The 26408-nt window shown below is 32.6% G+C and overlaps 2 protein-coding genes across 20 annotated transcripts; one reads left to right on the top strand and one right to left on the bottom strand.

Moving 5' to 3' along the window:
* Window positions 580–5332, top strand: LOC109712690. 6 transcript variants are annotated; one of them, XR_002216959.1, is made up of 7 exons: window positions 580–846; window positions 1527–1649; window positions 2040–2158; window positions 2481–2589; window positions 3465–3574; window positions 4795–4896; window positions 5086–5332. XR_002216959.1 is itself a non-coding variant. In XM_020236422.1 (6 exons), the coding sequence occupies exons 3-6, from the start codon at window positions 2559–2561 to the stop codon at window positions 5209–5211; spliced, it is 369 nt and encodes a 122-aa protein (XP_020092011.1). In that variant the 5' UTR covers window positions 580–846; window positions 2040–2158; window positions 2481–2558; the 3' UTR covers window positions 5212–5332. The 6 variants fall into 6 exon arrangements, 2 of the variants coding, with proteins under 2 accessions (XP_020092011.1, XP_020092010.1); XR_002216958.1 differs by having other exon boundaries at window positions 1518–1649; XR_002216960.1 differs by lacking the exon at window positions 1527–1649 and having other exon boundaries at window positions 2023–2158.
* Window positions 12264–17744, bottom strand: LOC109712689. 14 transcript variants are annotated; one of them, XR_002216948.1, is made up of 7 exons: window positions 17660–17674; window positions 13907–14141; window positions 13704–13781; window positions 12939–13135; window positions 12783–12851; window positions 12626–12692; window positions 12264–12554 (listed from the first exon to the last, which is right to left on the bottom strand). XR_002216948.1 is itself a non-coding variant. In XM_020236418.1 (5 exons), exons 1-4 carry the CDS (start codon window positions 17704–17706, stop codon window positions 12644–12646), a joined length of 405 nt encoding a protein of 134 aa, XP_020092007.1. In that variant the 5' UTR covers window positions 17707–17744; the 3' UTR covers window positions 12264–12554; window positions 12626–12643. The 14 variants fall into 14 exon arrangements, 1 of the variants encoding a protein (XP_020092007.1); XR_002216946.1 differs by lacking the exon at window positions 17660–17674 and adding an exon at window positions 15153–15514; XR_002216947.1 differs by lacking the exon at window positions 17660–17674 and adding an exon at window positions 15347–15514.

Here is a 26408-nt window from a genome sequence, read left to right as displayed (position 1 = left end):
TTTTAGGCGGCGGCATGCGGCGACAAATTGTCGCCGCCAAAACGTTTTTCGTAACGACAATTTTAACTATGGTGGCGATATATGTCGCCACTAAATTTTGTACCTGTAGTAGTGGACTATTTATCATCATGTACTGACGAGGTTTAGAGATTGTCACCAAAATCTGAAGTTCAATAAAAGAATTTAGCAAATAGAAAAATACAACGTAGAAAGTGTAAATAAACATTCATAACGTACGTTTACTATATATATAGCCATGCATGATCATAAATAAAGCAAAGTGCACGCAAGCGCGAATTGGATGACTAAAATTAGTATATACACTACAACAAAATATTTTAATACCGACGCTTTTGAGACGACGCTTTGTTCTAGCGTCTTCAATATTTGATATATGGCGACGCTGTGATTAAGTGTCGGTAATAAATAATTATCTTGACGACGCTTCCAAAGCATCGTAATTAATTAAATTATATTAAATTATTTTTTTAATTACCAGACTATTATTTTTAATTATCTTGCTATTATTTAGGTATTAAATGCATCTATCAAAACCCCAAAACCCCCTCTCATCCAAACCCGAACCCGATACCCTCTTCTTCTCCCTCCCCGCCTCTCTCTCTCTCTCTCTCTATCTCTCTCCCCCTCCTTCCCCTCTCCCACAGATCCAAGCCCTAACCCTAGTTTCTCTCCTCGGTCCCTTTTGCTAATGGCTTCTCTCAAATAACACCTCCGTCGCCGGTGCTCCTCTTCACAAATCCAAGCTCAATCCCGAAACTCCGGCACGGCGCCGTGTGACGCAGATGGCGGTGGGGGTGATGGTGAGGCTCGGATTGGAAAATTAAGGTAATTGAGTAGAAAAAGGGGAGGACAAGAGGATTTCTAAAACTTTTGAGCTTTTGATCTTCCATTGTGATAATGGTATGATTTTTATTAGCTTCTTTTAGTAAATTTTTAGTGTAATTTGTTGCTAATGTGATATGTTGAGGTTGGTGTTAGTGGAATCTAATATTAATATTATACTGGTAATTAACTTCTCGCTATGTGTAGAGATTGTTTTAATGGTGTTTGTGGAGATGCTCATGAGACGATGAGAAGGTTGCATATCATGTGTTTGATGAAATTCTTACAACAGATTTGTTTTGATTTAAATGTTGAAAGCTTTAATTTGGAATTTTTGAGGGTTGTGCTGTTGTGGTTTGGAGTTTTAGGTGTTCGGAGAAATGCCCTTGTGAGATGAGATATGTATGGTTCATGTTATTCTTGTGTTTGCTACAATTTTATTTATTGTAAGTTACATTCCATGCACAACACACAATTTTGATATGTTTTGAATTATTTTACTCTCTCTCCCTCTGTCAAGTATGATTAAAACCTATTTATTTTTGTTGTTGTAGAAAATAACATGTTGTGCAAATCATACTAAATATATAATTTTCTTGTATTTTAGTAGTACTGCAGAAGTTTTATTTTACATTAATATTTTACTTTAAAAAGTGTTCTAAATCTTTTTCCAGAGTCCACAGGGTATTGAAAATTTTGGAGAAAAAAACAAGTATATCCTTCCAAAATGATACAGAAATTGCACTTAGGGTTATCGGTGCCGATGGATGAAACATTCTATGCGAAACCGGTCATTTGTCATTCAGGTCACTCTTTAATGCTATCAAAGTTGTGCAATTTTTGAGGGTTCCTCGTAATTAGATGTTAGGATTGAGATGTAAGCTATTGTCACACTAGAATTTAAACTGAGTTTGATACCCACTAATTAAGACCAAAGTTTTCATAGGGTTGACCCCAAACTAATACAATTTATGGGTTAATTTTTTTCTATTTTTCCGCAAAAGTACGAATTTTTTATAAATTCATAGATATATGGAGGTGATCAATGAAAATAGAAAAAAAATTGGCTATATATGTTTACCATAATAAGGGGTTTTTGATTTTAATAAATAAAAAATGAGCAATTTTGAAGGTTTGTGGTTAAAATGTTGAACTTTATAATAATTGGGTTTTATCTAGTTGATTGATTTGTATAGGCCAAAGTGGAGACCATAGTTACGGAGGGCGACGAGACTGCGACAATTGTGTCGATCGTAAACAAGATTGGAGCCACAACGCTTGTTGCAGGGCTTCATGATCAGATCTTCCTCTATAGGTTTTCTTTTTATTCTCCAATTTTAAAGCACCTCACTTTGTTATTTTGGACTCCCAAATCATTTTGTATGTGTTACTGTTTGTGTATCACTTAAGGTATAAATTGTTTTGAGTACCTTAGTTAGCTTTATAAACATCATGCTTCTCAGATTGCGCCTCAATGTGATCTCAGTATTAATTCTTGTAAATAGTAATGATGACCAAAAAAAGATTCCATGATCATATAGTTAAGTAGTGAGATGGAAATAGCAAGAGAATTTTTTTTTCCTTTTTTCGACTTTGCAACAAATTCATTTCTTTTTTACGCTTTTTACAAATCTCAGAGCTCAAGATCTAAGTTACGGTGTACGGAGTCTCGGCTGTCGAGTGCTTGCTTGCTGCAATGTGTGAGGGCTTTATAAATGCAGAGTTCTTTCAAATTGAAACTGCAAGGTTATGGTGATTCTCTCATTTTACCAACTTTTTACATGTTCATTCAATAAATTTTGTCTCTGTTCTTTTTTGCCAATTTAAGTGGTTGGTTATTAATTACATTTGTTGTTTATTCTAAAAAACTGAGAATTAGAATCCCCTATATGGTTGCAAATCATGTTTGCCTGCATCTGAGCTAGTCATTCAAGCTATAGTAGTAGGGCTCATCTCTCAACACTTTTAATAAGTGATCATTTTGTTTTTGTGACTCTACGGCCTACTCATATGATTCTTTAAGCGTGTCAAAGATAGGAATTTGGTGCGAAACAATATAATTTTGCAGTTTTAATCCACTTTTCCTTTGTTAAATATCTTTATGTGAATTAGCAATATTTTAGCTTTCTTTGGGTGGTAAGTGTCATGCACAGAACTTCTCTATTTTAATTTTCTTTATGGTGCTGTTTTCGACAAGGCGATTGCGGAATTCAAGCTGCTGTCCCGTTGCATCCTTCATTCAACGTATATATTTTTTTTTATTTTGCATGTACAAGAAATATATTTTGCTTCTATTGTCCTTCTTTATATTTGGTTCTAGTTTGCTTCTATTGTCCTTCACATAAAATAAAATTCTCCTATTTGTGGTTTTGTAAGACACTTAGGTTGTTGCCGTGGTGCTAGCTTGGATAGTAAACGCAAGGATTTGTCGCAAGATTGTTATCTTGTCAATTTTGCATTCATTGATCATTTTCATATATCTATGTTAATTTGTGGTCCTTGTACTTGATGATGCATATAAGTTTTATATTTGGTAGTCACCACAAGTTTCAATTCTTAAATTATATCTCTTAATCAATTGGCTTTCATATTAACTCTAACTACATGGAATTCCATCTTAGGTGGGTGGCTTGGGATTATTGCACGAAAGCCAAATTTATGTCCGATTCACTATCCAAGTTGGAATGTTATGCCTCTTATGTTCAAAACTAAACTGCTCTTGTTGACTCGGGTAAGTAAATTTTTTTTTTTGTTATGCCTCTTAAGTTATATGGAAATCATCAATTGTACCCCTACGAACCCTGCTACACAAAGTAGGATGACCGATTCACTTGGCTCCATACTTGAGGTTTGTGCTCTTTATCAGTGTTGCATTGTGAAAAAGTATTGTACTTAGTGAGTGTTAATAGTGAGCCGGCTTTTATTTTTTGTTTAAGATGCTAAATACTAATTGTGTATCCCTGTTTCTACTATTATTATGCATATGCTTTAGTCTGATTACTTTTCCTGCTGATTCTAGTGGATTATTATTGTATTGATTATTATGCACATACACTTAAACTCTGGTAACATAAATTCTAGCAATTTGTTACGTTCACCTAAAAGAATTAATTAGTAATTCATGCCGTTACTCTAGTTCCTTTGTATTGTCCAACGACCAATTTCTTAACTCCTGATGTCTTGTTGAGTTGAATCTTATCAATCCCAAAACCCCCTAGCATAAGTTATGCTTTGAACTCTTTTGTTTCTTGGTTCAGTGTAAAGGATTACATTTGTGTATGAAATTAAAGATCATTTTATCACTTGGGTTGTCATATGATTAATNAGCCCTGTTATGCTAGAACTAGGAATAAGACAAACTTGAAGAAGCATCTGATCTGGATCCTGACCAAATGATGGTGAATCGAAGAAGGATAATTTTTTATATTGGTTCTAGCTAGTGTTGCTATTGAATTTGTTTTAGGAGAAAGACGACTGAATAACCAGCAGATAATTTAGGTTGTTGATCACTTTGCTTATTATTATATCATGATGGAAAATTTATAATTTGTTGTTGAGAATGACTTATCTTCTATAAGTTGGCTTGGATATTTAACTTGTATTCTGTAATAGTGTTTATTTAACCACTATTCTGTAAGTGCAATTTTTTGGTCACATATATGTCTCGACCGGGATAATTCTTTGGTGACATTTTGAGTAGTTGATTTAACCCTGCATAAGTTATGCTTTGAACTCTTTTGTTTCTTGGTTCAGTGTAAAGGATTACATTTGTGTATGAAATTAAAGATCATTTTAACACGGGTTGTCACATGATTAATTAGGGTGTATGTTCAATCTTTAGTCCTACTTTAGCTCTTAAAACTCATGAATTACATTTGCTTATGCATATAATAAGCGTCGATGACAAAATACCTTGATGTTACTTTGTTAATTATTTTACTTCATTTGCAGGGAACTTGGAGAAGTAAATACCTTGATGTTACTTTGTCAATTATTTTCCTTCTTTTGCATGGAACTTGGAAAAGTTTTAAGTTTATATCAGTGCTCGGAAATGTAAGCCTTTTGACAAAAAGACTTTACTTTGAGACCTTTATTTTTATTTGATATGCGTCTATTTGTATCGTAACCCAACTATCTAGAGCTTTAATCACAAACTCTTTTTTCCTCACATTTTATCTACAACAATATAAGATCGGCAAATTCAGTATTTGTACTAACTTTAATTTTTGTTTGTTATTGCAGGATGAATATTGTCTGACATATACTATTTTGGTGGGAATCCTGAAGCAATTGAGTTCTGCTCATATTACTCTTTTCGTCACATTTTGTTTGCAGCTGCATATACATTACCAGAGGGCATTCGTTTAAACTGAAAACAATATATACGCTATACGATTAATAATTCATTGTGAATAAAGAAGTGATGAAAATTTTGTTTGTTCTTATTATTCCCTGCTTCTATAGTAGGAGAGAATTTTTGATTTCTTAATTGGGATTAGCATATTGTTGATTAAAGTTTATTAATGTTGAAACATTTTAATATTTTTGTTCATTATTGTAAAGATTTGGTATTGGCGTGTTTATTTGATATTAAATAATTTACCGGTGCTTTCGAGTGTTGGTATTTGTTTAAATTAACGACTCTTTCAGGGTCGGTAATATGTTGGAATTTTATAATTTACCGATGCTTTGGAATGTTGGCAATTGTTTAAATTAACGACTCTTTTTAGAGTCGGTAATATGTTGGTATTTCTTAATTTACCGACACTTTGGAGTGTCGGCAATTGTTTGAATTAACGACTTTTTTTAGAGTCGGCACCTAACACATTACCGACTCTAAAAAGAGTCGGAAAAAAATTCCCCGACGCTATGTTAAAGCGTCGGTATATATGTCCCGACATGTTTGTTTAACGACTCTTTATCCGACGCTTTTAAAAGTGTCGGTGTTATTTTTTCCGACGCTTTAAAGCGTCGTTAATTATAATTTAAAGCGTCCTTAAATGTAAAATTTGTTGTAGTGTAACCTGCTACATAATAAAATGACATTNATATATATATATATATATATATATATAAAACTAGGCTAATATACTATTAATAGTACCAAATCCTTGGTGCTACCAAGTTTTCGGCCATTGGATTGAGAGATGTGCGGTTAGGATGATGTGGACCCCCTAGGGTTGAGTGGGCGGTTGGTTGAATAGTATGATCTAACGGGTGAAAATGATCAAAAGGGTGGATCTAACGGCGGAAAACTTGGTAGCACAAAGTGCTTCGTGCTATTGATAGCATAGCAGCCGAACTCTATATATATATATATATATATATATATATATATATAGTACTTTAAGGCTTTATAAAGTTATATACAATACAAAGTACGAAAATAATTACGTAATTAGCAAATTCAATTGAAAAAAGGAGTCTATTAAACTATTTAATAGTTAAGATTTACACTTGAAAATTAGAAGTTCTGACTTTTAGCTTTTGGATGAAGAATTATAGGATTCGGATGATAGTGGTCCCCTAGGGTTAGTAGTCTCCGTAGAAAAATAATATTAATCAAAAAATTAGAAATGATCAAAAGATTAATCCAAAGATTAGAAAATTGAAAGCACCACTATATATATATACATTTTCAAAATTTATCTTATGTCAAAAAAAAAAAAAAATCATAGTTTAAGAGGTCCCATATATAAGCATCTACACAGGTCTAACAAATTTCAATTCTCTGCTTCCTCCATCCCATCAACACAATTTTTTCTTTTTTCTTTTTTCTTTTTTCTTTTTTTTTTTTTTGAGGGAAATCGTCTGAGAGCGAAAATTTATTTAAACAAATGAGACGATACAGAATTAGAAAAATCCTCAAATTAAAGAGAAATACATAGTACATTTTTTGCTAGACAGACCCTAATTAGCTAGTTGATAAGCTTGCATAGTTCATCGACGAAGGACTGGAGAAACGAGAACACCATCCAAAAAAGAAGGCGCAACGTTCATCGACGAAGGATTGAAGTGTTTTGACAAACCAAAATGATTCTATATATACTTTTGTGCTGAATAAAACGTAGAGAAAAACAACGTAACGGTTAAAGCTAGTAATGAGCAGGAATGATAATTTTCTCTACAAATGCAAGTAATCTTTTTTTTACGTGGATAAATTTTATGCCTACATACATAATAAAATAAATCCGATTTCATATTGAGGATAATGACTAGAAAACAATTAAAAGATTTATTTGTTTCAGGGATTCCATAGAAATATACAAAACCTGCACACATGTTAATATATTATATATCTCGATAAAAAAATTTGAAATCACGATTGGTTGTAAATATTGTCGACACAATGTCGCCACTAATTGTCTAACGTTTCGCGGCGATCGTATGTCGCCACTAATAATCTAACTTTTGGCGGCGATAAATTGTCGCCATCAAATAGTTTTACCGACGGATTTTAGGCGGCGGCATGCGGCGACAAATTGTCGCCGCCAAAACGTTTTTCGTAACGACAATTTTAACTATGGTGGCGATATATGTCGCCACTAAATTTTGTACCTGTAGTAGTGGACTATTTATCATCATGTACTGACGAGGTTTAGAGATTGTCACCAAAATCTGAAGTTCAATAAAAGAATTTAGCAAATAGAAAAATACAACGTAGAAAGTGTAAATAAACATTCATAACGTACGTTTACTATATATAGCCATGCATGATCATAAATAAAGCAAAGTGCACGCAAGCGCGAATTGGATGACTAAAATTAGTATATATAACAAATCTTGCACGCAAGAACACTTTAAATAATAATTAGCGACGCTTTAAAATGTTGATCGATAAGAATAACTCTAACGCTTGTGAAAGCGTCGAGTAAAAGTCGTTACGTAAATATATCGGGAAAAATATATATACCGACGCTTTAATATAGAGTCGAAATATTTTTATCAGTATTTGATAAAAATATGTTTATTGGCAACGCTTAAACATGGTGTCGACACATGTCAAATATTAAAGATGCTAGAATAAAAACTTGTTTTTGCGCCCTAAAACCTCTTTGTCTATTTGCATCTAAAAAAATATCATCTAAAACATATTTTATTATAGTATATCAAATATTTTATGAGAATTTCTTTGTGACGGCCATGTTTTCGTATAATTCTTCGCACTATCTAAATTATACTTAATCATACAACCACAGCGCCCACTCACACCAAAAAAAAAATAAGAATAAAAATAAAAAATACCAATCTTTCTTGTTAGCTTCATCTTTTGCAAACTCATAAGCCCATATAAAATTACACACATAGAGCGTAAAAATTAGAAAAAAGTATATATAGTTGGAGAGTACGTGTACATATAGATTGGAGAGTCACTTTTTCATAACAAGAAATATATTTCATATCCCTTTGTCTATATATATATATATATATATATATATAGAGAGAGAGAGAGAGAGAGAGAGTTGGACTGAGCTACTATTAGTAGCAAAATTCCATTATTGTTACCAGTTTTTTAGCCTTTGGATCAACTCTTTTCATTATTTCTAACCATTGGATTAAATACTATAACCCAGTGGGGACCACTCAACCCTAGGGAGACCATTCAACTCTAACCGACTAATATCATCCTGACCCTACAATTTTTCATCCAAGGATTAAAAATTTGATAGCAAAAAAAACGTTTTACTATTAATAGTATTTCAGCCTAATTCTATATATATATATTCATAATTTGTAACACAGGAATGAGATCATGTTACCCACAACAACATACTTGTTTTCTTTGTTTTTTCTTTTTTTTTTTGTGTGTTCATGTAGATGATGGGTGTGTTCACACACAATAGTTTAAAAATATTATGGTACGTACACCTCATGATCAATACATCTTTTTTATGTTCATGATTGATGAAAAGGAGTTATAATTTGACCAAATTTGCAAAAATTTGAACGTGTGAATGGGGAGATCAGAAGAATTATTGCCAAAGGAAACGCATGAAAATCTATATAGTTATTATTACATTATTAATCTACAACTATAGTGTAGTGACCCGCGCGTTGCGGCGGGTAGATATGGCTAAAAAAAATTGCAAAGAATAAAATATCAATAAAATACAAAAATAGTATATAAAGACCATATTATAAATTATAAATTTCAAATAAAAAAACTAAATTATGATAAGAAAAAGAAAATCAATAATTCAAAACTAATCAATCGTATTCAAGAGAGATTGCATGTCACCCAAAACTCTACTTTTATAATAGCTTTCACAACAAAATCATAAAATAAAAATGGTCTGGCAATTATAGTATGTCAAAATCATCAAACTGCATAAGTTCATGGATAATAAAACAAATTTACTACAAATGACAAAAAACGAAGAAAAAGTTAAAAAGAATATTATACATGCACTTAAAAAAAACTCTTTGTATACCGATATAAAACTATTAAGGTTTAAAATATGTATAAAATCTAGACCGGCCTTCTTCAACTTTTTAACATTTGCTTAACAGTTAAATCTTAAAATAGACATTACATCTTTTGAGAAAATCCTTAGTGCCAACATAGAGCTCACTTTCTCCTTAACATTTTCATAGAGAAAAATGTACCAAAAACCTTCTAGTTATAATGCATTTTAAAATAAGTTCCTTAACCTGCATCATAACGAATAAAATAAAGTAATGTCAATAATAATAAATAAATAAATAAAGGGCATATATCAAAACGGGATATAGTTAAAGGGGCCTCCAAACATTTTAACTTACTTTTTTTTTACTTCACCCACCTAAAACATATGAGATCAAAATAAGATCTCAAATTTGCAAGATTAAACTAATTTTCAATGCAATCAAAACTGAAATTTTTTTGAAAAATAACTATTTATGTACACGATATTTGATATTAAACAAATTTTACTCACAACACAACTAATTAGAATATAAATATGATGGACTAAGAAGAGATGAGATAGAGTTACCTCCTTGGAGCTCAAACTAAGCTTTACCTTTTTCATACACAATTAGCAAGCAAAATCTTTAATATCAGAGATAGAGAGAGAGGGGAAAAAATAAACATCCATCAAGTTTATATTAGAGAATCTAGTGAAAAAAAAAAAATTGCGAAAAGGTTATAAAGATTTTCTAGAAAGGACCGAGAAAAATTTGTAAAATTTTTTTAAGAAGCAGTTCTAACTTATATTTACACGTCTCCAAGATATACTAAGAAGAGAATGCATTTAGGGGTGTAACTTAGTTAAGACACAATAATTATATTGCAATATGAAGATAGATTTTAGGCCAAAATCAGAATTTCAACTAATACAGAAGCAAAAATTAGCATAATGCTTTTGGATATTTTATGAAAATTCAGAACAAACCACAGGGTTGTTCCAACCCTAAACCCAAAGCTCACTAAAAAGAAGGCATATTTAGATAACTTTACCTTTCTAGATATCCAATTGATAGCATGGGAATGGCTAATAGTCATGCTATTTGCCCTGGCTGCTTTATCTTGCACGATAGAATATATATGAAAGATAGCATCTAACCAAATCTCTCTTGATCGTCTGAGTATATATGGAGAACTTCGACATTTGCATTAGTCACAAGCCTCATCGACATTACTCTGAGCAACAGTTTTTGAAAACCGAAGCCTCGCTAAAGTCCTCACATATAAGTTCTTATTAGATATTGTTGCAAAATTATCAAGATGTATATAGTCTTGTGAAATTCAAATTTTCTATATGTACCCTTTGAAAGTGTAAATCCTACCAATAAATAGAAAGGGGCTGCAATCACGTTCATTGGGAGAACTTAGCTTTTTAGGAGTTTTTAAAGAGCGCATTTTGTTTAAAGTACATACACATGTCCTTATCTGTAAAAGGCTAAAATTAGCAACATTATATGCAAGCTGGTATACTTGTTAAAATACTATGACAGAGATTCTGACAGCAAGATATAGAGAAGGTAGCATCACAACTTTGTTGCTAGGAGAGCATCAAACAAAACATTGAAGCAACGCAATCTAAATAGACTTTGTATAAGGTAGCCAAGTCGACATACATACAATATTAATCAAAAAAAAGTTCACATTCACATATCATAAGCCAAAATAGAATAATCCTACAATTGAATAGAATACTAATTGATGGTTTAACCAAATACAAGGTAATGAAAAATTAATGCAAAATAGAAGAGAAAGCATGAATTCAGCCGTAGATCTTCATTTTAGTATTTTTGGGTTGTTTCAATTATTTTGGCATAAGTCTAAGAGTACATAAGCTAGAAAAAGAGAAGAGATATAAAAATATTTTAGCAGATAATTTATAAATAAATTTAGTTCTCTATATTGTTTGATATGGTTTTATGATGCATCACCAAATTATTTAAAAATAAGGAAAAAAACATATAGATCAGGAGACCAACATTATATACAAACAAAAAAATGTCGGTTTGAGAAATACATATACCTGACCAAGTTTGATTTCTCCCCTGTAAGAACATGGGTGTTACATATAACAATGCGGTTAGTTTGTCTTGATTGATGAGAGCTGGGGAAAAAAAAGAACTGTATGTTAGTATCCATATAATTGTCCAACATATGAAAATGTGGTATAGTGAGTCACATATGAGAAATGCGGGGTTTTTTTGCAAATAGCCCCCTGACAATTTTTTTTTTTAAAATTGGCCCTGTGTAAAAATTATTTGCAAAAATGGCCCTGGCCCCGCCCCGTCAGCGCCACGTCAGCGCCACGCGGGCGGGGCTGGGCCAAGTGTTTATATTGAACACGGTGAACCATTCACCGTGTTCAATACAAAATTTTTGTATTGGACACGGTGAATGGTTCACCGTGTCCAATACAAAATGACTAAGTGGGATATATTTGTATTGGACACGGTGAATCATTCACCGTGTCTAATACAAATAATTGGACACGGTGAATGGTTCACCGTGTCCAATACAAACACCCACAACTTAGCCATTTTTGGCTAAGTCGAATGTATTTGTATTGGACACGGTGAACCATTCACCGTGTCCAATACAAAAATCTTGTATTGAACACGGTGAATGATTCACCGTGTTCAACTTATACAATTGGCCCAGCCCCGCCCGCGTGGCGCTAGGGCTGTAAACGAGCCGAGCTCGAGCGAGCTGGAGCCAGCTCGAGCTCGGCTCGTTGTCTTCAAGGTCGGCTCGTGTTCGGCTCGAGTTCGTCACGAGCTCGAGAACTCTGGCTCGTGATCGGCTCGAAATTTAATCGAGCCGGCTCGTGTTCGGCTCGTTAGCTCGGTTATAATGCTACATTACTCGTTAGCTCGTGAATCGGCTCGTTAGCTCGACTCAACAGCTCGAGTAAGAATTATAACAGATGTTATAAGCAAAACACATTAACAACAAAAAGTAGATATAAAAAATTTAATAATTTACAAGTAAGAACAACAATATAAACTTCTTTACTACATAACACATTGTCCAAATAAAACACATAGCAAGTTTACAAGTTACAATACAAGTCCAAATGCACTCTAAAATAAAAATATTAACGATATAAGTAGCCTTTAGGCAAAAAGAAACCATAAAGGCATAAACCCAAGTACCAAGTACCCAACCATCATAATAATTTGAAGTCTAACAAAATTTAACAATTGCCCAGATAAAGTTACAAGTTTCATCCAACCATTACTTTTCAATGATAGTTAAAATTGCCAACCTCCTGCAAAAGATCAAAAACACAAGTTATGAATAAAAATAATTAATATTAAATTCAAATGTATAGACTTTTACCATCATGAAAAGTGTACATCAAGTGATCAAATACAACTCTTGATTACTTTGTGGCTGTGCTTCCAACCTTTCAAGGCACAAAATAAAGAAAAGATTTTAGAAATGTCAACAAGGTAAAATCCTTTAGAGCTCAATAGAATAGCATACAAATAATTACCTGAAATGATGATAGTGTGCTATTTTCACAAATACTAATATGCAGATCTTCCAACTCAGTAATCTCTTGCTGAAAAATTAAGTTTAAATCATAAATTAAGTATATAATAAAAAAGAAATGGTAACAACTAATAATTGAAAATCATAGCATACTTACAGATTTAGATTTCGTAAACTTTTGTGAAGCTCTTATCCAATTTCCAGCACATACTATGGCGTCTACAACTATACAAGAAATGAAAACTGTGATTTTGTGAACTTACTAATTCTACTTGCCTTTCTTCGAGTTATCTCTGTTGTTCAATTAAATACGTCCTCACGATCAAATTCCAACTTGTTGTAAGTTATCTTCAACTTCAAAAAAAAATGTAGAATGATAAATACAACTATACAAGTATACAACATTTGAAATGAAAAAGATATCAATATTCAAATTAGAAAAGTCAAAAATAGTAAACCTAAAGACGGGCACTTATACTTGGTGTAAAACTAATTGATTAGTTAATTATGGGCACTTATACAATATTTTTCTTTATATGGTCGGAATTGCATGCGAAATTCTGCGATTATATATAAATTGGACCATTCCTCAGATGTTCCCTCATAATTAAAATATAAAAAGTTAAAGCTCCCCACTGCTGAATCCGTAATGCTACTATTTTAAGTAATGCTATACATATATTTATACTATAAATATAATATATTCCAATCCTTTATAGCTATAACTTTTTCACTTATCTTCTTAATTTTTTTAACTAAAATTTTAATAAATTTTTAAAATCATAGCCAATTTTTATTTTTGCTAACTTTCTCTTCCTGAAGTCTGAAGATCAGAATATTAATGCACTTGTTTCATCAATTAGAAAAAAAAAAATATCTATAAATAAACATACATGAAGCCATGAAGGGGAGGAAAACTTACATGAAGCCATGAAGGGGAGGAAGATGTGCGAGTGCGACGGTGGATTTCACACTGATCCGGCAAGATCTACCTAAATCTCTGTAAAAGAAATCATATCAGATCTAATTAGAAGCTCAAGAGAGAAAATCCCTCCCATTCCCCTCAAAAAAATCAAAAGAAAAAGAAAAAGAAAAGATGAAGATCTAGGGTTGTGAGAAATGAACCTGTTGAAAGCGTCGCCGCCGAAGTTCGCCGCCGAAGTTCGCTGCCGGGAGTTTGCGAACGGCGAAGAATCGCTGCCGAGGGTGTGCGAATGGCGATCTAGGGTTGTGAACTTGTGAGAGATTGAGAGAGATAGAGAAGGAGAGGCGGCTGTGCCCTTGTGCGACTTTGAGAGAGACAAAGAGAGAGACCCTAGTCTGCTAGTCACGTGTTGTAATGCTCTGTGCCTCTGTGCGGCTGCAGTGAAAAGAATTGGGTAAAAGGCTAAAAGCTAATTAGGATTTAGGGTTAGGAGTTGGCTACTTGGGCCGGAGCCTGGAGATAGGAAGATAAAGAGTGAATATATTTTATGGGCCTATGGGCCATGATTCAATGATTGTAAATAAGTAGTTCTAAATATAAATGGGATATGGGCCTCTTTTATAAAAAAGCTGATTTTTTTTTTAAAGTTGGGGTAAAAATTAAAATTAATAATCTGCAATTCTGTATTATATATTTATAATACAAATATAATTATATATATATATAATATATAATATATAAAATTATATTAATATAAAATAAATATAATTGAGCTGTTATCGAGCCGAACACGAGCAAGCTGATCCTAGCTCGTGTTCGGCTCGTTTATTAAACGAGCTGAAAAATTCAGCTCGTCTTCGGCTCGTTTATTAAACGAGCGAGCCGATCTCGAGCTCAGCCGAATACGAGCTGGCTCGTGAACAGCGAGCTAGATTGCCACCCCTACATGCAATAGCTAGGACCAAACCAAAGCAATGGGATTTGGTCTTACNGCGCTGACGGGGCGGGGCCAGGGCCATTTTTGCAAATAATTTTTACACAGGGCTATTTTCGAAAATAAAATTTTTTATGGGGCTATTTGCAAAAAAAGCCCGAGAAATGCCAAAAAAAAAAAAGGCCAAAAATGATTCCTGTGTAAATAATATTGAAAAATTATTTTCATACAAAAGACATAGGAGTAAAAATTCTCATGCATGATTCAGAAATGCAGCATAGCTAACTACTAAGTTCTATAAAATCAGAATTAGTATTTTCACTGATAATAGGTTCTGACAACAGAAAGCATGTACTGGCGGCCCTAAACAAAGAAAAGAATGTTCAAGAATAAATCTCAAATAACTCTCATGAATATATTTGGAACAATTAACCCTCAATTTTTAAGAATCCATCCTAAATGATATGAAGACCAAAACCATTGATAAGGGAATAAGATCGAGAAGTGGAAACCCTAAAGAGAGAGATATGGCGGCGGCGGCGTCGCTCCCGTTCGTAGCGGAGGAGAAGGTGGAGGCGGAGGCGGAGGAATATATTAGGAATAATTAACTCTCAATTTTTAGAATCCATCCTAAACAATATGAAAACCAAAACCCTTGATAAGGCAATAAGATCGAGAAGTGGAAACCCTAGAGAGAGAGAAATACAGCGGCGACGGTGTCGCTCCCATTCGCGGCGGAGGAGGAGGCGGAGGCGGAGAAGGAGGAGAGGTTGAGGATCAAGGAGAAGAAATGCTACAACGGAAGGGGAAGAAGAAACAACGCCACGGAGCAGGGAGATGAAACGCTCCTGTCGTAAAAAAAACTGAAAAGGAGAGGGAGGCGATTTGATCTGTGAGAGAGGGGAGCCGTATAGTTCATTGAGGCGGTTCGATTTAAAAGAGACGGTTCGGTTCAAAAGAGGAGGGTTCGATTTAAAAGAGAGGTGGTGGGATTGAAGGAAAAATTGCCACGTGGCAAAAGCATTCTGAATTCATATAAGTTTATAGATTTATAGATACTAGTGTAAAGATTCGCGCGATGCAGCGGGTAGATAATAGAAGCAAAATTTAAAAATTTTAATAAAACTTATATTTACAGTTTATTGATATATAGAAAGTTATACCATATTAAACACATCCAATTTGCATGACTAAATTCACATGGTGAGCAGGGGCCTCGCAAGGACCGGCTCAGCAGACACTTATATGGGCCGTGGCTCGGCTTCGAGGGACGATACTTCTCGAAGGAGACAATGTTCTTCAGAGGCTCCTTTTTTCTTCCTCATTATCTTCGTTAAGATAATGAGAGAATGAGAGAGATGAGTGTGGAGTGGGAGATTAGACGATAATATATTTTTTTATGATGCATAAAAAAAAAATACAAAAGAGTAGAGGGGGTGGGAGATTAATGGAAAAGGGTTACAAAAGATATAGGGTGAGAGATTAATGGAGGAGGGGAGTGAATTAAAGTTATAAAACTCACTCATTGATAGAATATTAATATGGTGTATATAATTAAATGTTGCACCTTACATGTAATTAGATGAGTGGGGATGTGAAGGGTTAGGCGGTGAGAAGAGAAGAAGGCGATTTGATTTAAAGTTGGATTTAAAGTTGCATGTAAATGTAATTAGAGGAGTGAGAAGGTGAAAGGTTGGGTGTTGAGAAAATGAGAAAGTGGTTTGATTTAAAGTTGGGCTATGAGAATAAAGGATAATATACCACGTGGTAAAAAATATTGTGGCTTCATATAGGTTTATAGATTACTTTATGAACCCATCTGGTTCGGTACAATTGTGAATGCTTTGCAATTGTAAATTTTCATATTTGAGATTGGAGTATCTGTAATATTCTTGTACATAAACACAATCTCACATGCCCTTTTAAAACAAAGATTAATTATCATTATTTTCTCTTAACCGTGAGACAAAAGTAATTTTGTGCACATTCTACAATTAGGATAAAAATGATTGACAGTAGTACAATTTGAGCTCCAATCCATATATACAATAACAATCGCACGATTAGGAGTCGATTCAAATCAACTTAATCTAAAAGAAATTAAGGAAAAAAAATAATGAAAATACCAAACTACAAGAGAATTAACGCTAAGCAAAACAAAAGTTTATAGACCAATATAAAATCCTAAGGCATATATGCATGAGTTGCCGATCAGTATCAATACACTTGACCATAATTTATATTTGTAATCTTAACCTTCGCCTTTTTTGACTATTGATTTGATCCAAATGAAGGGTTTTTAATGGATTAATTTTTAACTGATCAGAGGCTATCTCATTTTCACAAGTGATACGCATTTGAGTTTGCATGTGTACGTACGAGCGTAATTAGTTTGAAACTAAACTCAAATTCAACTACAAACTAAGTTTATATAATTGTGTTAGAAATTCGCGTATAAGAATAGTTTCGCCTACAATTAATAATAATTACACAGGAGTGGAGATATATCAACATCAAGTGGTAGCTTTTTTTTTCCCTTTTTTTTTTTGTCATACCAAACTTGACATAAAAGCTTGAAATTGTCATATTTGAATAAGAAAGCCAAAAACATTAATTCTGAGAGTTGGAATTTTGCCATATATGTGGTAATTAAATAGAATATTATGGGTCATTTTCACATTCTAATTTATAGTGAATTTTGACAATCCTTTGTTTATTAATTAATTACCAAATTAGTCAATTGCTACGAGAAAAAAAAAATCATATAAAATGGATCTGCCGACTTCTCTTTCTAATTTGTCAACATCACACACCAATTTTTGATAGAGAAATGCAATATATATATATATATACACACACACACACAATATTCAATTAGTAGTTACAAAACATTAATTCTTTAGCAAGTTATTCAAATTACGTAAAATACTTAATAGAGAATACAAATCGGTCAACACCAGTTTAAATTTCCAAATTCTAAGTAAAAAAAGAGTTTTAAAATAAAATGGCGAATACATACTTACTAATAAAGTATGAGATGGAATAGAGGGCCGACGATGAAAACATGACGCAGGAATGTCTCGCTACACCTGATGCAGGCAAGAAATTTGCTGAAAATATAAGAACTGAAGTGATATATATATAGAGCAGGGCTGCTGGGCTCTCAGGAGCACAGATGCCTCCGTGCTCCTGAGCCGTTTTCGATGATGAAATTTTCGAATCGATGATCGGCTCCGTTAGACTTGATCTAGCGCATTTGAAGTTTCTAGAAAATAATTTTTGCGATTTTTCGATATCATTTGTCTAGTGATCGAAAGGATTCAAAATCTATAATTTTTAATGGTTGATATCTGCCGTTTTCAAGTTTAACGGTGTAGAAGTATTCAAATCAAATGAAATTTTGATAGAAAATTTTTTATACTATCTACAACAAGAACTATATTTCTGATCGAAAATTTTAGTGCTATATCACCATTTTTTATAGGATTTTTATTTTCAGCCCTTAAAAATTATTGATTTTGAATCCTTTCGATTGCTAGGTAAATGATATCGAAAAATCGCAAAAATTATTTTCTAGAAACTTTAAATACGCTAGATCAAGTTTAACGGAGCCGATCGTCGATTCGAAAACTCCATCATCGAAAACGGCTCAGGAGCACGGAGGCCTCCGTGCTCCTGAGAGCACAGCAGCCCTGCTCTCTATATATATATATTCAATTATTGGAAATGTCCAATATCAAATATGAACATAAAAGTTTGAGAATCAGAATAAAATTTTGCAAAAAGTTACATACTAGTCAGACAATCTATAAAATAATAATAATAATAAGGTTAAATTATAGAAAATCATTCTTTTAATACCCATTTTTTTACTTTTCCTTACCGACTTTTTAAAATCTATATTTTACGTACCCCGTTAAAAATTAAGAAATATTCACATTTTGGCCGTCAGTCTTCTGTTAATTGGAATTTTGTCAGTTTACTATACCCAAAATACCCTTAGATCCCTCTCCGTCACCGCCTTGCGCATTCACCGAGAGAGAGAGTCGTGGGAGAGAGAGGCGGTGAAGGAGAACTCGACGTAGGACTAAGAGTACTAAGAGCAAAAGGGGAACGAGCAGAGGAGCAGAGAGAAGGAGGAGATGGAGTGGGCGAATGGAGAGGCGGCAGGGGCGCAGGAGGAGCCGGGGAAGCAGGTGGAGCAGGTGAAGTAGGAGCTGGGATTTAGGGAGGTGCGGAAGATGAAGGTGGGGTTGCGGATGAGGGAGGGTCAGGGAGAAAACGAAGAGTGAGCACAATTTGGTCATTTAGTCATCACAGTTGACACCGTAATCCGTTGTAAATATTTTTTAATTTTTAAAAGGGTAAAATATAAATTTTAAAAAATCAGGGAAAGGAAAATGAAAAGAAGGATATTTACAGAAAAATTTTATATAATTCAGCAGAATAATAATAATAATAATAATAATAATAATAATAATAATAATAATAATAAAGAATTTATGATGGAGTTTGTATTGGCCGTAGAAAGTCCTGGATTTCTCATAAATATCTTGCATTACTAAGTAGTTGAATTGTAGATTATTCAATTTTAATGAACAATGAATAGTACAACCGAAGAATAAGAATTTTTCTTTAAAAAAAAAAAGGACAAAGAAGAGGACGAAAATATAAATTCTTAAGCCTATTCAGAATAAAATATTAAATTACGTATGATATAAGTCATGGTTCGACCAATTTGTGCTAAAGCGTATAGATATAGCAGAGTTAAAAAAGAGAAAATATTTTTTTTTTAAAAAAAAAGAAAACCAAGAGAAATAGAAGTGTAGGTTTTTAATGATCATGCAATTGTAAAAGACCTTTTTTCTTTCAATTCTTTTGGGGAGAAAAAAAAAAAAAAAAAAAAAANAAAAGCTTAAATAAATCTATATTTAATATGCATATATAACATACAATAAATCTAATCAATTTCATTAAATGTATACTGACTAAATACAATGTATACGGCTATTCGTACGTAATTAGGAATATCAAAAGTGTTCATACCACGACGGATCATACGAAGATCTTTTAAAAGCAAAATAGTACATGAGAGGAAAGCGAAAGGCCATATTTTTAGTATTCAAGTTATCATAATTAATCATTGAGATTTTAAAATAAGATAAATTTACCTTTAATTTTATTTTATTTTTATGTGTTCGATTAGCAGATATGCAACCAAAATGGCTTTGTGATTAGTAATTTCGATTGACGAAAAGGATTTATTAAATTATTTGGTCAAATTTTAGAAATTTAATAGCCAAAGTTGAAAATTAAAAATTACGTTTGCGAAAATTCTAAAGTTAAGGGGTCAGTGTACATTTTTTTTCCAAAAAAATAATAACAAGGGATAAATTATAGAAAACTCTCCTATAAATACTTGGTTTTTCACTTTGCTTCTCTGACTTTCAAATACCTATATTTTGACCGCGTAAAATTTCAGAAATATTTTCGGGGAGGTACGATATTAAGAGAGATGGCAAAATGACCAAATTATCCTTACTTTTTTTATATAAAAAAAATTTTAATATATTTCTGTTATTTTGAAAAATATTTTTGATAAAAATTATAAAACATGGACAGAATAGTAATAGAATCTTGACGGAGGGGTGCTAAATATAATAATTTAAAATATTGAGAGAATAAAAATGTAAATTTTTGAAAGTTCGGAGAGAAAGTGAAAAATTAGGTATCTATAAAAAAAATTTTCTGTAATTTAACCTAAAATAGCTTGTGCTGAACTCGCAAAAGAGGTTAGAAAAAGTTTCCCTACAACCGTGGTGTCGGATTTTATCCAATAATAAATTTGGATTATAACAAACAAATTTTGAATTTAATTTGTTATTTAGCAATTTCAGGTTGTAATTGAATTTAAAGTGGCTTAAGCTGAACCGGAACTGATCAAAGATAACCATTCAATTAAATTGTTCAAATTGGCCTGGACAAGATCAAATTGTGCCAAATTGGATGCAAGTGCCACAACAATAATTTGGAGAATTTCTTTACAATTTATTAGATTTGAGCCGGCCAACCTAATCAAGTTAACCAACTTACGTTTTGGGTTTGATTTGAGCTTAATGTCAAATTAGCTATTATTTTAATATGGTATGAAAGAGACTTTATATATGATATAAATTCAAAATTCATTTTATTATGGTATGAATTTAAAAATATGAAATATGATATAAATGGGTTTTATAAGTATGGTATTATTTCAAAAGCTTTTACAAATGTGGAATGAATTCAAAAAGTATTTCATTTATAATATTAATTTAAAAGGATTTTACGAATTTTGTATAATTTCAAATGAGCTTTTCAATATAGTAATATTTCAAATGTTTTTTGCAAATGTGGTATGAATTCAAATTTATTTTGGAATTAATTCAAATGCATTTGCAAATATGATTAAAATTCAAATTGAAATCAATTATGATTTAATTATGTTTTTGTTCCATTTTTGAAATGATGGCTAGTGCATTTAAAGGGGGCCTTGGATGTTCATTGATTTGTAATTGTGATACAATTTCAGAAAAATTCTCTAAATCCTAATTGTTTATTGATTTGTAATTGTGAGCTTCTTAAGAGATTGTAAAAGAAGTTTTGTGTGATTGTAAGCGGCTTTGGTCTTGCCCTGTTCAAAAAGCCAAGTGATAGTGAAATCAGTACCTCGAGGAGAAGAAGGGCCGGACTGGAGTAGGCAGAAGGCCGAACCAGGATAAATCATCTGTGTTATCTGAGTTTGATTTTCTTCTTTTATTTGATTGTGCAATTTTTATCTTGATTTAATTTCACTTGAGTTTTTAGTTGTCAACTAATTCACCAAGTGATAGTGAAATCAGTACCTCGAGGAGAAGAAGGGCCGGACTGGAGTAGGCAGAAGGCCGAACCAGGATAAATCATCTGTGTTATCTGAGTTTGATTTTCTTCTTTTATTTGATTGTGCAATTTTTATCTTGATTTANCCCCCCCCCCCCCCCCCCCCCTCTTAGTTGTCATTTGATCTTTCACGTGGTTGTAGGAAAATGAACCAACCACACCACGCCAGAACTAATACTCTTTTTGTTTATTATCGAGGGACCAGCTGAATTTCCAAAAATTCGAACCCAAACTTAAAATCCGAACCCGAAATCAGAATTTAAACTCAAAAAACTCAATGGATTTTGAAAATTCATATCTAAATATCTAAAATCAAGTCAGATCAAAAATTTGAAATCCGAACTCAAATCCGAAAATACGAGTCCGAAAATTCGATTCGGTTTATTTTGAGTTCGGGTTCAGATCGAGTACAGACAAAATCCATATCCAAATACAAATCTGTCAGATTTTTCTTTTTTATACACCTATCTGAAATTATATCAGGTTAATTAGCACCAGATAAACCCACCCCTTTGATATTCGAATTCGGATTCGGATAAAATTTCGGGTGCTCCTGCCCATTGACATTTCTAGACTCCCATTTCAAAGCCAACGAAAAGCTAGATCTAGCAATCGCAACCTGTAACGGAAGATATTTACAAGTCACCCGCAAATTTTTGAGTATGGATGCTTATTTTTTATTTAAAAAATTATAAGAAAAATGGACGGATACCGATTAAATTAATAGCATTTTGAGCAACTCATGCATGGATATCCACAAGTACCTTTATATATAATTTTTTAAAAGTTATAAAAAATAAAAAGTAAACACTCCTTTTATTTTATCCGTTCTTTAAAATTCTAATACTAATTTTTTTTAGTGTCATTTTTTTTTATTATTTATTGTATGTTGTGATATTGTATACAATAAGTTATGCCTTGATCTTCCAAAAATAATATATATTATTTGTGTTTGAAAAGTATAAAAACAAAAGGAAAAAAATACAAGAATTAGAGTACTTGATGGCTAACTCATATAATCGTTCGTGCACCCGTGCAAGGAATGAGTGAGGATGATGATTATTCAAAATTTTACAGATAAATTTTATCCGCGTATGCAAAATCTACGAATACAATAACGCCCCTACAGTTGTCTAATTCGTCCGTTTGCCAAGTCTAGTCTACGTGTAGCTCAACGCGCATGCACAACGTGCAGAAGTTTCCCACAAGATTCGTTCAACGCAGGGGATTTCGTGTTGAAACGTTCTTCTCAAGAAAAAAAAAAAGAATAATAATAAAAATAAAAATAAAAATAAAAGAAATTAAAATAAGAAAGAATAGGCCAGTGGTTCAAAAGAGACAGCTTGGATGTGCGGCCCACCAACTGCCGGCCAGCTGTCTTTCACATGCCTCGCCTTCAATCCTCTCTCGCATACTCCAACACCACCAATCACATGATGATCTTATAATTTCATTTTAAATATAATAGACTTAATTATATACAAAAAAAATTTCGTATTTTACTTTATGTCTCAAGTTTGATTAATTTTAGCGACGGTATATTAAGATAACGTATGGGTACACTCATACTAATAACTCATTAATATTTAACTCTAGTTTATAATGTTATAATTTTTTTCATCTTTATACTTGTAATCATAATTATGTTTTTATCTGAGGCGGGACCACTGGGTCACTTAGATGACGTAAAGTTAATTATAAATTTCATTATAAAATCTGAAAATTAAAATTTATTTTTGTACAATTCTAATTATCAAATATATTTTTTTTATACTTGAAAATGTATAAATTTATTTTTCTAGAATTTACTACTGTTAGTTGACTGTTAAATTTTTATCGTTTTGGATCGTTATGCTTTTGCGAAACAAAATTAGTTTTTACAAAAAAGATTTATAAACTAGAGACCATGTAAAAATATAAAATGAGAGTTTATAAGTAATATTGGACACAATCAAATGGATAAGTAAAATAGAATTGAGCCCCTGTGCTTTAGAAAGTGCACTAAGTCATTGATGCTTGTAGGTTTTTTATTTTTTGAATGAAAATTTGTAGGATTAGAATAGTAGTAGTCCTCTAGGATTGAGTTGGTGATTAGTGGAATGGCATAATCTAAAGAGTAGAATTGGTGAAAGCGATAGATCTAACGGTGAAAGACTTATAAGCACCAAATGATTGGTACTTTTAAAAATACCATAGCCTGACTCCAAAAAAATATACTTGTTTGAGACCAGAAGTCATTTTATAAAAGATCAATGCTATGTAACACTCATAGACTATGTGTCAATTTTACACCTTACCCATCCTATGCCCTATATTCTCCCACTAGTTTAATTAATTTTTTTAGCAATGCTACTTGTCTATCTAGAGTCTAGATGTAAATCATACACTCTAAACTTTTTGGCTTAAAGAGGCTAATATCCTACACGGTAGTAGGAGGCCATGGTGGGTCAAGTTACATTCAAAACGACTAGAGGTTGAATTGGGTGGAGTCATTTTTGAAGTGGTGTGAGGTTGGATTGGGCTGAGTCGCTATAGAAACACACGAATATCGTGCCTGTATGCTTTACGTTAATTTAATTGGTCGTATCTTTCTAACTCTTGAACTGTTAATTTTACCCTATAATAAAAAAGTGTAAAATATATAGTCCTATATAGAATGTCCAAGTAACATTATTTTTTATTTTACTAACAACTGAAATAAATTTTATAAATTCTAAAATAGAAAAGGTGTAAGATTTATACTGTAGCATTTTCTATTTTAATAAAAAAAATTTAAATTTTAATTGGTCAACTAAAATATATATATATATATATATATATGGGAACGATTTACTATATTTAGAAAAGATGATTTATTCACTGCATAAATGTAATTTATAAATTTTTTTAAAAATTATTTTCATAATAAAACTCCTCTCTCTCTCTATTTCTCTGTTCCTCTCCCTCGTTTCACGCCTGTCCTCAAACCCACCCCAACCCACCAACCAAAAACGCCAAATCCAGGCAGAGGCCAGCCGTGTGTCTCTCCGCGGGCAGCTCGGGCAGCCCCTGCCCGCTGCCCCTCACCCTTTCACACACCCCCCCTCTGTGTGTGTATATATATATATGTTAATCCGCCTCTACCCCCACAACCCACACAAACCATAGCAGGCATCATTAATTCTTCCTCCTCAGTCTCTCTACCTTTCCTCTCCCCCGGAATCGTAGAGAGACCACACCATATATATAGTAGTAGTTCACTCCGTTTTTAATTAATCTCTATCAATGGCCGGTTTGAAGATGAGGTTCGCCGCCGCGGCCGCCGCTGCCTTAGTCATCGCCGCCTCCGTTATGGAGACCGCCGCCGCCGCGCAGGCCCCCGCCCCGGCTCCCACCTCCGCCGGCGCCGCCGCCGTCGCCCCCGCATTCGCCGTTGCCTCCGTTGCCGCCGTCGTCTTCGGCTACATATTCTGCTGAGAAGATCGAGAGAATTCAAATTTTTATATATATATATGTATACTTTATTATTCATTCATTCTGGCTATTTTTATTTTTGCTGTTTAATTAATAATTTGGATTCTCTGTTCCTGTTATATATGCATGTGTGGGTTGCATGCATCTATATGTATGTAATGTAATGTATCCGAGGGTGTGGGTGTGTGTCTGGGGTGTATGGGAGCTCTTTTGTATCATTCTTCTGATTATGAAATGGTGATGTGATTTATTTTATTCTTTATTATATTTCATTACAATAAATCTTTCACTTTTAAATAATAACTAGCAAAAACTTTAAGGTGTCCGTAAAAATAATTCTGATGCTTATAAAACATCAAGCAAAGAATTATTAAGTAAATATATCGAAATAAATATACCGTTGTTTTATATAACGTCGAAAAATTTTTACCAATATTTAATAAAAACATATTTATTGGCGACGCTTAATTATGATATTGGCACATTCCAAATATTAAAAATGTTAAAATAAAGCGTTGTTTAAAATATATTTTATTGTAATGTGTTAGAAAGAAAATTAAAAAATTAAAAAAGAGTCTATGCCCGGTGTTTTGATGTGATACAAGATTTAGCATTTCACATTTCGTGCTTCAAAATTTTTTGTATAATAAAATTTGTTATTCCCTGATAATTAAATTTATACACGTATATATTTATTTGAAAGCTTTTGGGGCGCCAAAATTTTTTTTAAGAAGAATACATGTTCCCCCATAAATATTTATTTTAATTGAGTTATTGTACTAATTCGAATTATTTTTTTAGAACAAAATGATTTGTCAACTTATTTGGCCGCGTCATAAGAAATGATATGATAATATATGGTTGCTAGTAATTTCAACTGTATATAACACCATTGGAGAAGAGGTGATTTGATAACTTAATTAGCAGTTAGATTATCACTAATTGACAAATGAAAAACCATGTTTCTTTTTTTAAGAATGATGTAGTATCTGAATTAGTTTTAATAAATGTAATTTTCTTGTTCAAAAAATTAGCTAAATCTAACAAAGTAATCTAATTGAGATAAATATTGAATTTTGGTCACTTTAACTTAACTAACAAATTAAAGTTAAAGTTTATTTCTAAACAAAATTTTAGTTGAAACTCAATGTCTAATGAAGTTCTTTGCGCTAACATTTTCTATAAATAGATGTGTCGCTTACTTGCCACCGATCCTATTTGGCTGTACGAACATCTTATTCAGCATTTTTTTTTAATTTTTTCAAAAAAATTGGAGTATTTGGAAGGTAATTAAAGAGAGGAATCAAATACGTATATGACCTTCGAGCCATCTACTTGAAATAAGATAAATCATCTTATAGATGAACTATACTATTCTATTAAATTGCATATTTCATTTT

Source organism: Ananas comosus, linkage group 7 (genome assembly GCF_001540865.1).
Source record: "Ananas comosus cultivar F153 linkage group 7, ASM154086v1, whole genome shotgun sequence".
In the NCBI taxonomy this organism is placed as follows: Eukaryota; Viridiplantae; Streptophyta; class Magnoliopsida; order Poales; family Bromeliaceae; genus Ananas; species Ananas comosus.
The sequence above is the reverse complement of the archived record's forward strand: the minus strand, read 5'-3'. Positions and strand labels throughout refer to the sequence as shown.

What these genes read in the sequence shown, in the direction of transcription:
- LOC109712690 (XM_020236421.1), top strand. Translation starts at nt 2,559, where the DNA reads ATGCAGAGTTCTTTCAAATTGAAACTGCAAGGTTATG. An exon ending in ATTGAAACTGCAAGGTTATG is followed by an intron (nt 2,596 to 3,464) that starts GTGATTCTCTCA and finishes ATTCCATCTTAG; the next exon opens with GTGGGTGGCTTGGGATTATT. An exon ending in AACTGCTCTTGTTGACTCGG is followed by an intron (nt 3,575 to 4,794) that starts GTAAGTAAATTT and finishes CTTCATTTGCAG; the next exon opens with GGAACTTGGAGAAGTAAATA.
- LOC109712689 (XM_020236418.1), bottom strand. Translation starts at nt 17,706, where the DNA reads ATGTTTTCATCGTCGGCCCTCTATTCCATCTCATACTTTATTA. An exon ending in GGCGGCGACGCTTTCAACAG is followed by an intron (nt 13,782 to 13,906) that starts GTTCATTTCTCA and finishes TTTCTTTTACAG; the next exon opens with AGATTTAGGTAGATCTTGCC. An exon ending in CCTCCCCTTCATGGCTTCAT is followed by an intron (nt 12,693 to 13,703) that starts GTAAGTTTTCCT and finishes GTGCCTTGAAAG; the next exon opens with GTTGGAAGCACAGCCACAAA.